Below are 12,093 nucleotides of genomic sequence, written 5' to 3' on the forward strand. Positions count from 1 at the left end.
CATCCTGCAAGCTGATTTAACAGTTCATTGGGCCCTCCCTGGGAAAAAGTACAGAAGGGAGAAGGGAGTGAGCCAGAGCCTACACTTCCTGGAGGTGTTCATCTCCCTAGATGCTTACAGCTAAGGAAGATTCCATTTGATTTCAGCAAACAAATTTTTGTCTAGTAGAGCTTCTGGGTTGATGAGGCAGTCCTCAGGGCATGGGGGAAATTATATGCAGAAAGAATATTATGGATTTATGCCTCAAATCTGTGGCTTGTGGAAATAGCAGCCTATAATTTCTTCCCTGTCATTTCCCTTCTCGTGTTTGTGTTGCCTAAGTGGTGAGTCCTGAGCTAGCAGTTTGTCCTCAACTTCAAGGTCCGTGGTTTTGGGGCATTTGCCTTTATCCCAGTGCCCTATTTTCAAGGATGTCTCTATAACTGGAGAGCAAACTCCCTAAGGTCGGAAGTTCTTTTCCATTTTTCTACTTAACACCATGTCCTTTAAATAGGTAGTGCAAAAAAAAGCTCTTAGAGCCCAACGGGGACTAAATCCCCATTTTACAGATGAGAACGTTAAGACCCAGGAGAGCCAGCTGGCTTGTCGATCACTTCTACATCATCTGTCTCTGAGCTCAGTACTCTCTCACGTACCACACTGCCTCAATCACAAGTAAGGCTCTCCTAATAACAGCTGTGCACCAACCTTGGCAGATTATATGTATGCATGTGAGTAAATGTAAAGCAACATTATACATACCTTTATTAGAGTAGAATATTACCTTCAGATATACAGTTGAGTCTAAAAAAACAAGTATGGAACAAGATATATAGTATAATCTCATTCTTGTGCCTCCCTCTCCAACAAAAATAGCAGCCGGTACGTGAGTTTCTGTGCAGTTGTGTTTATGAGTATCTGTGCACGCGTTCTCACACACACGGAAAAGGTCCAGGGTATGCCCACCAAACTGCTAACAATGGATTCTCCTTGAGGGTGGGAGACTTTCACTCTTTTACTTACATATTTTGGTATTGCTACATGTTTTACAATGAGCGTGTATTACTTTTGCAGTTAAAAAATCGTGAGCAAGAAATAATAGTAGCTGCCATTTACAGAGTATGGACTAGAAGCCAGGCAGCATGCTGGCTTTCCCCACACCATCTCATTTCATCCTCCCCATGGCTCATGGCATGGGCTATCTTTATATCCCAGATAGGGAAACTGAGACTTAAAGAGAACATACAGCTCCATAAGGGGCAGTCAGGATCTGAACCTAGGACTGTCCGACATGAAAGCCATATTGAGATTAGCCCTACAAGGCCAGTCCTTTTCGCCTGCACTCAATAAAGGGTGTGCGTCTCCCATGGGAATGCCAACCATTTATCCTGAGCTGCTTCACAGCAGGAAAAGGCTGCCGCTTGTCATGTTATTGAATTAAGACAACTTGGGGTGTCTGCTTCCTGAGCTGAAGGCCCGTTTGCTACGTGCCCGCTCTCCCGGCCCATCCCCCTGCTCCTCCATCCTCACCATTCTTGGCAATCTCTCCATGTGTGAATTCCATTAAAGGTCTGCTCACTGCTATTTTGGGCCATGCATTAGCACTCGGGCTTTGACTTGATGGGAGAAGGCCAGACACCTCAGGATGATGAAAAATAAATTAGAAATGTCCTCTCCCTTCCCTTACAAATCCCAGAAGCCCTTGCCCACAGCCCTTGCCCTGAGAGGCCTGAGAATCCAATATATGGGGAAATGTATGGGGGGTGGGGAGCTACGGAGAAAGGGAAACTTCATAACCTATCAGGGGCTTTGAACTTGGCTGTTGCTTCTCCTTGGAATTGTCATCTCTTAGCTGTCCACAAGGCTCACTTCCTCACCTCCTTCAGGTCTTGACTCCAATATCAATTCACCACCAAGGCCTTTCCTGGCCACCGTTCTGGAAAGCCCCTCCCTCCTGACCCCTCCCTCGACCCCCACTTTGGTTCCACCATAGCGCGCATCTTTGGGTATACCACAGTTCACTTGTTCATTTGTTTACTGTTCCTGCCACTGGAATATAAGCTCCATAAGGGCAGAACTGTTCTACTCACAGCCAGGTTCCCAGTACTGACACTGGGGCTAGCAATGCTACGGATGCATAACAGATGAATAACAATGAATAAATCCATTGAGGAAATTAAGAACCAGAGCTTGAGAAGTCACCTGGCACAGAGCCTAGCTTCCCCTCAAGTACCATGGGATTACAAAAACTTTAACGCAGCAATTTGAAAAAATCAGAAAAGCCTCACTCTCCCACCCCCCACCCCCGAGCTGTTCTGAATCCGGACTCACAAGCACCATGAATGAGAAGGCTTGGGGAAATAAACACACTAGAAAGTCGTGTGCAGTTAGAGTTCCGCTTGCTAACACATGTTCAAAAACAAAAAGCCCAATTTAGACGAAAATAGCAGGAAGCCGTCCCCCAGGGATACCTGGTGAGGTCATACAGCTTGGCTCTGCTGCTTCCATTTTTGTCAAGTCTCCTGCCTTCTGCCAGCTCAAGGAGGCCAGGAAGCACATCCAGCCCTCCGCTGCTCACTGGGAAACCAAAGGGCTGCCTGGAGCAGCCGACAATAGAACTACATGAGGGCCCTGCTCTGAAGCTCTCATGTGGGACCATAAAACTCACCACCGTGCTTGATCACTCACCGTGTGCTCTATAAGCACCTTGTGCGCACTGCCTATTCACAACCACCCTATGGAGTTAGCATTACTATCCTCATTTTATAGATGAGGACATTGAACTTACACAAGTTGCAGCAATTTGCCCCAGATTACATAGCTAGGAACTAAACCTCGGTTTCTCCAGACCCAAGCCAAAAACTCAAATGATCCTAGTCTCACGTCTCTCAATTACTTGTTGGGCAACCTTTGGCAAGTGCCTGCCTATCGCTCTCTGATTCAAAGTTTCTACAACCATGCATAAGACCATCGTGCCCAGGGTTTTCTAAGACATCTTCCTCCTCGAACTTCCTATGGCTTCTTGCACAGGTTCCAAAACACAAGGGAAGGATGAGTCCCGGGATCCCATTTACCCATGACATCCCCCCCATCACTTGGACTGCCCAGAGGAAGCTGGAGGGTCAAATGGTCCACTTGAGGCCGAATAGGATGGATTAGGCTCAGGTGGCCTGGAGCTGGAGGGCTGGAGCCACGAGAAACGGAAGCAGGTTCCTGAGAGACCGACAAGAAGAGACCCTCCAAAGGCATTTCCTGCAGGACCAGAGGAAGACAACACAAGGAGAAATCCCAAACAGGCAGAGTCGACACCTTCTGGGGCCATAGTCAGCCAATTCTGTTCCAGGCAAATGGGACAAAAGGAAGCCATTCTTGGGGTGGTTTCACTGTTAGGAGGAAAGTAGCAAAAATGATTGAGATGCCCAACTTCCCAGCTTCCTGGAGGCCACCATAGACTGGAGGCCGAGGAAAGATGTGGATGAAGCCCATTGCTGTACACGCTGCTTAAGGCATGCTTTTGCCACACTTCCAACACTACTCACCCTCCTTTGCAAGTATCCAAAAGCCCAAATTTGGAATAATTTATGTTCTTGCTTTCTACCCGAGCTTAGCAGCCATTCCCATCCTTCTGGATATGGGAAGGTCTCTATCCATCCCTTTCTTGGCAGTGATGCATCTGATTACTCATCTGCTTCCAGGGGACTCCAGAGGCTGCCAAGAGGAGGCAGGCAGTTCTCTGAGCCATGCAGCCTTATCTGCGAGGTCTGTGAGGCAGAACTAGTTAGTGGGAAAATACCAGAGGCCTCAGCATCCCCCAGCCAAGTAAGGAGAACGCTCGGGCAGCCAAGCAGATTGGGAATGGCCGACGAGCAGCCATGCTTATGTCTATTCACCTGCTCAATAAAATGAATCAAGATACAAATGCGCTTAATGGCAAATCAATGTGGAAATATTCCTGAGCCAGGCAGCCACCCGAGATGAATGAGATTAGGAAGATGGAGGAATCAGCCTGATGAAGCCAGGAGACTGCTGACCATGCCCTTACTGGCAGAATCTCAGACTTAGCTAACCCAGAACACATGGAGCAGCCTGCGTTTGAGGCACCAAATCCCACAACACTCCGCCCTGCCTCTCTCTCTGCTTTCTGCTGTTTTCCTCTAATCTCCTTCACTTCCTGCCATGCGCTGTGCTGGAGCTAGTAAGTCAGCTGCCGAAGTCCTCCATTCCATCCCGCCCTTCGTCACATACACACACACACACACACACACACACACACCCCTGTGTGCCTGCAGTGAACTCTAGGAGGCCCCGGAAATACAGCCAGAGGAAATTCAAGGAAGACATTAAACGGTCCAGTAATTTCACAGCAAGTCAAGAGATTGGGGATATGCTGTCTTTGCAAGACACTCCCCACAAAGGAACCAGATTGAGCGCTTGGTGATTTCACAAACTGCCTTCCAAAACAGTGGCACCTGCATCCGGCGTTGACATGGAAGTGAATTGTTTCATTATGGATAAATGAGGAGTCCACTTACTCATTCTTCTCCAGGTCCAAGATGAATTCTTGCCCCTCGGCCGTTACCCTGAGCTCAGCTTTGAGTGGATGCTAGAAGCAACAACAAAAGAATGTCAGTTCCTAAAAGCAGGGGACAAGGCTCCCAGGAACAGGCACAGTGCTCTGACATTGATCCACAGGAAGTGAACGAGAAAGGGTCAATTGCATTTCCAGCCCAAACATGAAATGACTTCAGCCCCCAAAGGACCCTGTTCCCCTCCCCCACCTGCCTCCTCCTCACACACAAAGGAAAGAAACTCCAAGCTGAAATGTGATGTAAGTGCTTCCATGCAGCTCTGGTCAAGGCAAACACTCGACAACACGATCTTCGACAGTAAATTTTCTGTGCAGTCAGATCTGGATTCAAGGGCTAGCTCTCACACTGCAGTTGTGTGAACCTGGGCACGTTACTGAAGCTCCCTACAACTCAGTTTCCTTATTTGTAAAACAGATAGTAACAGTCAGCCTTATGGGAATCTTGTAGCAATTAAGCGACATAGTATATGTAAATAATGTCACAGAGCCTGGCACAGAGAAAACCGCTGATACTTGCTGTCTATTATCGGAAATACCAGGAGAACCCTCTTCCGAGTGAGTTCGTATTTTATTTCATTTTGTCTCTCAGTTTGGATACCCCCCCAACCATTTCAGAGGAGACAACTAGGAGAAACTCCAACTGAAGTTTTGTAGGTCCAAAAGAAGGTACATTTTAAAAACACGAGAGAAAAACTTACAGATGGCCAAATGAGCAGCATACCCAGAAGAGATCATTTAAGTTATCATACAAATGGCCAATAAGCATGAAAAACATGTTCAGCATCACTGGTAACTGCTCTCCACCAAAAAGCAAAATTTTTTAGATACCTTTAAAAAAAAATCACAGTGACAGAGATTTTTTAAAACCCATAAATCACAATGAGCATACTGAAAAATAGGCACTCTCAGACCCTACCAGTAAGAATTTAAATAGATACCAACTCAGTGGAAAATAATTTGACAGATGGACCAAGAGTTTTTAAATGTTTAGACCGTCTGACTCTAACACAAAACTCTACCTGAAGAGAACAAAGAGAAACACAGGCAAAGGTTTATACACAGGGATGCTCATTACTTATAATAATGACTAATGAAATATAACTTGAATGTCTAAAAATAGAAGAATAAATAAATGATGATCAATCATATGACAAAACACTCAATAGTCATTAAAAATGATGACTTTAAATAATTTTTAAACTATCAAGAAAGTATACATGATAATTATTAAGCACACGAAGGCTCAAAACAACACTGTATATTTTATTTAAATATACTTTTGTAGAAAGAAAGAAATCAAAAAGTCACCATAGTGACCTCTCAGCAGTAGGACCATGGTTGATTTTATTTTCTTTGTGCATCTTTCCATGTTTTTAGAATTGCTTTTATATTTTAAAATAGAAAGGGATTTCCATCTCTTTTTACCTTATTATTGTGGAAAATTATGCAACTAATGAATCGTTGAACACTACAACAAAAACCTGATCAAGGTCAGAGCACTGTGCTAGAAGAGTGAGTAAGTGGACTCCTCATGTACCATATGCTGGCTAACTGAATATAATAAAAAAAATAAAAATTAAAAAAAATTTTTTTAATTTTAAAAAAAGAAGGAAAAAAAAATTCAAGTCATAATAAACTTCCATGCTTCAACAATTCAACTTAAGGTGGTTGAACTTATTTCGAAGGGAAAAGTTATTTATTTGAAATGAGATATTTACATATTTAAGCATATTAAAAACAGGATCTCTAAATACATGTTCTCTAACTTGGGACCAAGGAACTGATAAACTCCTGAAGTTGACCCCAAAGCTTAGTTTCAGCATCAGAGAAAGTGGGCCCACTGCTTTGCCACGTCTGGTTGTAGGGGCCTTCCTCTTCTAAGCACACTCCGCTTTTTATCTGCCCCAAACTGCACTTCCCTTTAGGGTCCTAGGCACTGGGCATCCCTGAGCTATTCAGGCCACCAAGGGCTCCGATGAGCTCAGTATTGCATTCTGATCCAGGAAGCTTGGGCAACCCTGTCCTTTGCTATTTTTGTACTAATTCATCCTATTGACTTCTCTTAAAAAGGGACATTTCAAAACCATGGGGAGAGGAAGTTAGGTGGTTGTTTGCCCAATAACTTTCACTAAGGGATCCACATCTCTGTTTCTGATGCCCTGATTCAGCTCTGATAACACCTATTCTGGTTGCTGATCCTTTGCCACTTTACCCTGGGATATTCCAGAACAAGGACCCTGTCCAGTGACATTAAGCATCAGGGACATAGTCCCAAGTGGGCATCTGAGGAAAAGTACACAGCAACAGAGCTGTAGCAATTCCCTTATTCAAGGAGTAGATGTCCACGTGACAGTCCACACAAAAAGGGAAAGTTGACACAAATCAAAGCACTGTCACCTCTCCTCCAAAGAGACACAAGCTGCAACCTGAGTACAAATATTTACAAGTGGGTAATCCAAAAATATTTCTTTCTGGTGTGGAAGACGCTCAGACACTGATATTTAAAATATGTTGTCACTTGTTTCCAAGGGACACTTCAAGCAAAACAATGAAATGGCTCTATCAGGATCTATGCATCTTCCCTGTTGACTTCTCCCTTGCAACCCCACTCTGTGCTAGGAAGGGGCAACATCACCTCTCCTAGGAGGTGGAGGGAGTCGACCTACTGGTTATCCTTCCCACAGGGAAAGGTTAAAATTCCTTTCCCTTTAAGGGTAGATTAAATAGATCTTCAGCTTCACAGGGTATCAGAAATCTGTCCTATATATGTGCACTGCCCCCCTTAAGATCTAGTACAATACTTATTATTCAGTGACTGTTCAATTAATCTTTGATGAATGAATTAATTACATAAATGAGAATAAGAGGCCTGACTGAAACCTACCTTCTACTCTGTCTCTGACATTCATTCATTCGTTCATTCAACAAATACTTATGGCACCAGGCACTGTGCTGACTCTTCCTACAAAATACAATGACCCAGATTCTGGGCAGACAATGGCTAGGAATAGAGACAGGATCTGGAGCTCCACTTTGCTTCTCAGGGCCTTCCTGAGGATGCCGGGCATCCCACATCTGTAAGGAACAAAGAACCTCTACAGAAAGTATCGGAGCCATTCCTCGAGCAATAATAGATATGTTGGACTATCCAAGATCCTAATTTTTAAAAATAACCTTCTCTAGGAAGGCATCCATCAATCTGTCTAGATTTTTCCTGAAGCTATTTTCAGCCTTTCCTACTTTTTGATGAAATGAGGTTCATGCATTTATTGTCTTTAGGATAAAATGTTACTTACTTTCATTTCTCCCAAATTTGTTACTGGAAGTTCCCTTAATAAATTCAAATTGAAGCATTTTGGACATGTGTGTATTACCCTAGCCATAACTTCAAGGATTCCAGGCATTTCTCCTCTCCATTTACCTTTCCACAAAGTCTGAAATCTTCCCTGACAAAGCTCTCTCTCCATTCTCTTCTACTATAATCTTGCTTTTTTATATGCTGCCCAATAAATCATAGACCCTTTGAGCCCCAAAGGACCTTATTAACTATCGCTTCTCCCCAGCCCTCTCTATTCCTATCCCTTCGAAGCCCTATTTTATAAATGAGGAATCTGAAGTTCAGAAAGTAGAAGGTCCCATAGCTGGTTACTGGCACACAGCAACTGTCTTCCTTTCTAGCTCTTTCATGTCTCACTTGAACTGTAAAGACCAGAACCACAAAGAATACCCTGGATGTCCAGGTCCTCTTTGCAGAACAGGATAATGTTTTCTGTCTTGTTCCCAATCCCCTTGATAAAGCCTGTGCATTTTGCTGGTGTCATGGCCCAAAGAGCCTATTGCATTTTAAGATATATCCCCGAGTAGTAGATTCCTCCCTTGTCTCTTAAAAATAGCTTGAATTATTATTTTTCTCTCCAAGTACATTATCTCGTCAATAAAGTAAAGCATGTATTATATAGAGCAAAAATAACAGTGACAATATTTAATCAATTCCATTTGAGAGCTGGTGATTTTTGTGACACATATTTGCACTTAGCTTGTGTCAGCATTAATAATTTTCATTTCCTCAACTAATAGCATTTGGAAGTGTTCTAAAAGTTTGTCACACAATGAAGGAAAGTCCCGTCTGGGATTTTCAAAACCAATGCACAGAGAGGATAGAGTAGGCCAGAAACAGAACTAATAGCAATGACGCTTCCAGGAAAGTTGAGAAGGTGGCCCCACATCTCACAGAATGGACTTGTCAGCTCCTGGCTCTGAAAATGAACTATTTTGTGTCTTACCTTTTCTTTCGTGGGGCTTTCTGCAGTCTTCCACTGAGGTATTATTCGTTCATGCTGTAGCTGGGCGCTGCCTTCCCCATTTCCTCCTGCCAATACAGGATACACAACCATTGGAATTCCAGAACTCTGCACCCTAGCTAAGCTAGGCATGCACCGCCAATGGGAAAAAACCCCTTATTGGGTCATTAGAAGAACACCTGCTGGGAGGCCAGGCTCTTGGCACTTACTATAGGTCAGGCACTCTGCTAGTTTTTGGCCATATAGTGGTAAACAGGGATAACAAGGTCTCTGTAGTCCTCACAGTTTACCTTCTAGAGGTGGGAGATGCACAATACACAAATATTCTCAAATGGTCTAATAGGGTCATAGAATAAAGAGACACTGAAGAGGAGGTGTCTATTTTAGACAGGATGTTTAGCAAAGATGGCATTTGAGACCTGAGAGACCGGAAGAAGGCAGCCATTAAAGGATCTGGGGGGAAGAGTGCCCCAGGGAGAAAGACCAGCAAATGCAGTGATCCTGCCTGAGCAGAAGGTGACTTGGCCCATTTAAGGAATAAGCAGAAGGTAGACGTAGCTAGAATCTAGTAAATGAGCAGGGAAGGTGGTAGGAGACATGGGTCTGAGATCACAGAGGCCATGGCAAGTGTCTGGATTTTATTATAAATAGACTTGGAAGGCACTGGAGGGTTTAGACACAGAGCAATATGGTCTGTAGTTGGTTTTTAAAAGATTATTCTGCCTGCTGGGTGGAGATGGGGGGTATAACGGGGGAGGGGGTGGGCATAAGAATAGAAGCAAGAAGGCAAGGCTGGAGACCTGGTGAGAGATGATGGTGGCTCAGACTAAAATGAGCTCAGTAGAGAGGAATGAAGTGGTCAGATTCTGGGTATGTTCTGGAAGTCAGGCCCATGGGTTTTTCCCCCTGAGCTTCAGTTTGCTCATCTGTAATATGAAGACAATGATACCGGCCTGCCTATCTCACAGCAGTACTGGGGAGAGTCACCATGAAACTGCTCCTACATCCACAAAGCATCATCACATTACCCTGAGCTTCCTAATGGCAAGTTTACGTTTGTAGATCACTTCCTACTTTCCAAATCACTATCACCCCTCGGTTCCCCTTCATCCTCAAGACAAGATACGCAGCAGGATTTCTATTTTCCAAGAAAGGTGAGCTGCAACAAGTCTTTTCTTGTTCTAGGCACCACCGACCTCAAACACTTTTTGCAGATAACCTTAATAAAGTGGTATTTCCCCAAGACCTAGATAAATTGGTCTCCACAGGAAGGGGCCAAATCCACAGGACTCCTGGGGTGGGGGTGAGGACTCCAGAATCTATTCTTTGTAAACCAACCACATCGATCACATAGAATACAATGAGTGGTATGAAAGCTGGCTAGAGTTGTGCTGGTAGAGTGGCAGGATTATGAGTGATTGATGTTCCTTTCAGATTACTGATATAATGTATTCTCAATCAAAATATATCTGAAAAATAATCTCACCAGACAAGCATTAGTTTCATAGTACTGGTAAAAATCAGAAGCAATGCATTCATTTATTCATAATGTGTTTTCTGAATGCTTAACTATCTACCAAGTACTATGCTAGGTACTTGATATTCCTGGGGGGACCAGAGAGGCATATCCCTGCTCTGGTGGCTCTGATAAGTCTAGATTCTTTGCAACAAACAGGAATTATATGATATTTAATGGAATGTTTAAAGGAATGAAATTATCTTTATGATTGCAAAAAAAAAAAAAAATACTGAAAGCAAGGCTAAATAAGAGAGAAACAGAGTACATCTTAAGAAAAATTGTTCAAAACTTGCAAATGAGGCAAAAAGCAAGCAGGATGCCCCTTCAATGTCACACTGGAGCGTTGTTTAACAGGCCCTCCCATAGATCACCACATTTTTCTAGGGGAATGCACCTTGGTTTGACTTTTTTAATTTACAACAAATTAAAAAAAACATACTGTGTGAAGTTACATGTTAACTGTAGATTTTTGTCTGGTAGAGATGCAAACGACTTCGCTTTGGTAGAGAGAGAACTAAGAATTAAGGTTGGTTGACCCTATGGGGGCATTGACCACTTTTGTATCTGTCCCAGTGCACGACTTCAACATTTTCTCTGATGCTTGTACCATCCGTTCCTCTCATGCTTTGAACCAGCTTTACCATTCTACTCACCGCCTCATTAATGAATTGAAGGAATCTCTGCTACCCATTCATCCTATATTTGTATGAGTCATGTTTTTAACTTTTTGCAAATTACACTTCTGCGATTTCTTGATGTAATCTACAGCCATTAAAAGCATGTTTTTGGAGAATGTAACGATGTGGGCTCATAATGTGAAGTGGAGAATGCAAGGCACAAAACTGTACATATGGTATGGTTCCAATTTTATCAATATATATTTATAGGAACACACACACAAAGACTGGAGAGAAGAGGAGAGACTAGGAAAGCAGCGGGAAGAGAAGCCAAAAGCAGAAAAACAGTGGAAAAAGAGAACGAGGGCGAGGGAGGCAAGCCAGGGAGGGGACCGGCTGTTTTCCGCCTGCTCTGGGTCTCCCGGACCCCCACCACCTCCCGGGGCGCACAACGTGGGAACAAAGCCCGGGCTCCCAGGCTGGGGGACCTCGGGGAAGCAGCCCCGCGGAGTTGCAGGGGGCGACTCCCAGGTCCTCGGGCCACCCAGCCCACCCGCCTCCATCCTCCCCCAGCCTCCCCCCACCCCCCCCACGCGCCCAGCCACTTACTTCTGGTCCACCCCGGCAGGGCGAGCGCCAGCAGGCAGAGCCGGACGGCGCCCACGCCCCCGGGCATGGTGGCAGCCGCCCCTCGCGCGCTCCGCGTTCACAAGCACGCGGCCATGCCAGCCCCCCGGCCAGGCGGCGGCGCGTCTGGAACCCACTGCTCGCCCAGCGCCTCCCAACCCCGCTCCCAGCCATCGGCAGCGACGCTCCGCCCTCAGCTCCGCAGGGCTCCGCCGCGGGGTGGAGGAGGGGCCGCGCCCGCCCGGAGGGGAGGCGGGGCGGGAGGGACCGCCGGGAAGGAGCCCGGGGGGACCCCTGGGAGCCGGGTCGGCTCAGGTGATGGGGAGCAGCGGAGGGAGAGTCCGAGCCCACGGAGGGGCCGGCTTCACGGTGGGCGCGGCCTGGGGAGGGTCGGGGGCTCGGGCTTCTAGGAGTTAAACTGGACCCCTCTCTGCACAGGGGCCCGTTTCCTCTGTCCCGCAC

At 45.3% G+C, this 12,093-nt stretch overlaps 1 protein-coding gene across 2 annotated transcripts in view; it reads right to left on the minus strand.

Moving 5' to 3' along the window:
* The window catches only part of ADAM19 (ADAM metallopeptidase domain 19), a 79,045-nt gene extending 67,233 nt beyond the window's left edge, over window positions 1-11,812 (minus strand). For both annotated transcript variants that reach the window (XM_032403620.1, XM_032403619.1), the window contains exons 1-3: window positions 11,614-11,812; window positions 8,851-8,936; window positions 4,512-4,582 (exon numbers count right to left, since the gene is read on the minus strand). In XM_032403620.1, the coding sequence (XP_032259511.1) occupies window positions 4,512-4,582; window positions 8,851-8,936; window positions 11,614-11,680 (224 nt within the window). In that variant the 5' untranslated portion in view covers window positions 11,681-11,812. The remainder of the gene's footprint in view (window positions 1-4,511; window positions 4,583-8,850; window positions 8,937-11,613) is intronic.
* Window positions 11,813-12,093: the final 281 nt, after the last annotated feature.

Source organism: Phoca vitulina, unplaced genomic scaffold (genome assembly GCF_004348235.1).
Source record: "Phoca vitulina isolate PV1807 unplaced genomic scaffold, GSC_HSeal_1.0 scaffold6, whole genome shotgun sequence".
In the NCBI taxonomy this organism is placed as follows: Eukaryota; Metazoa; Chordata; class Mammalia; order Carnivora; family Phocidae; genus Phoca; species Phoca vitulina.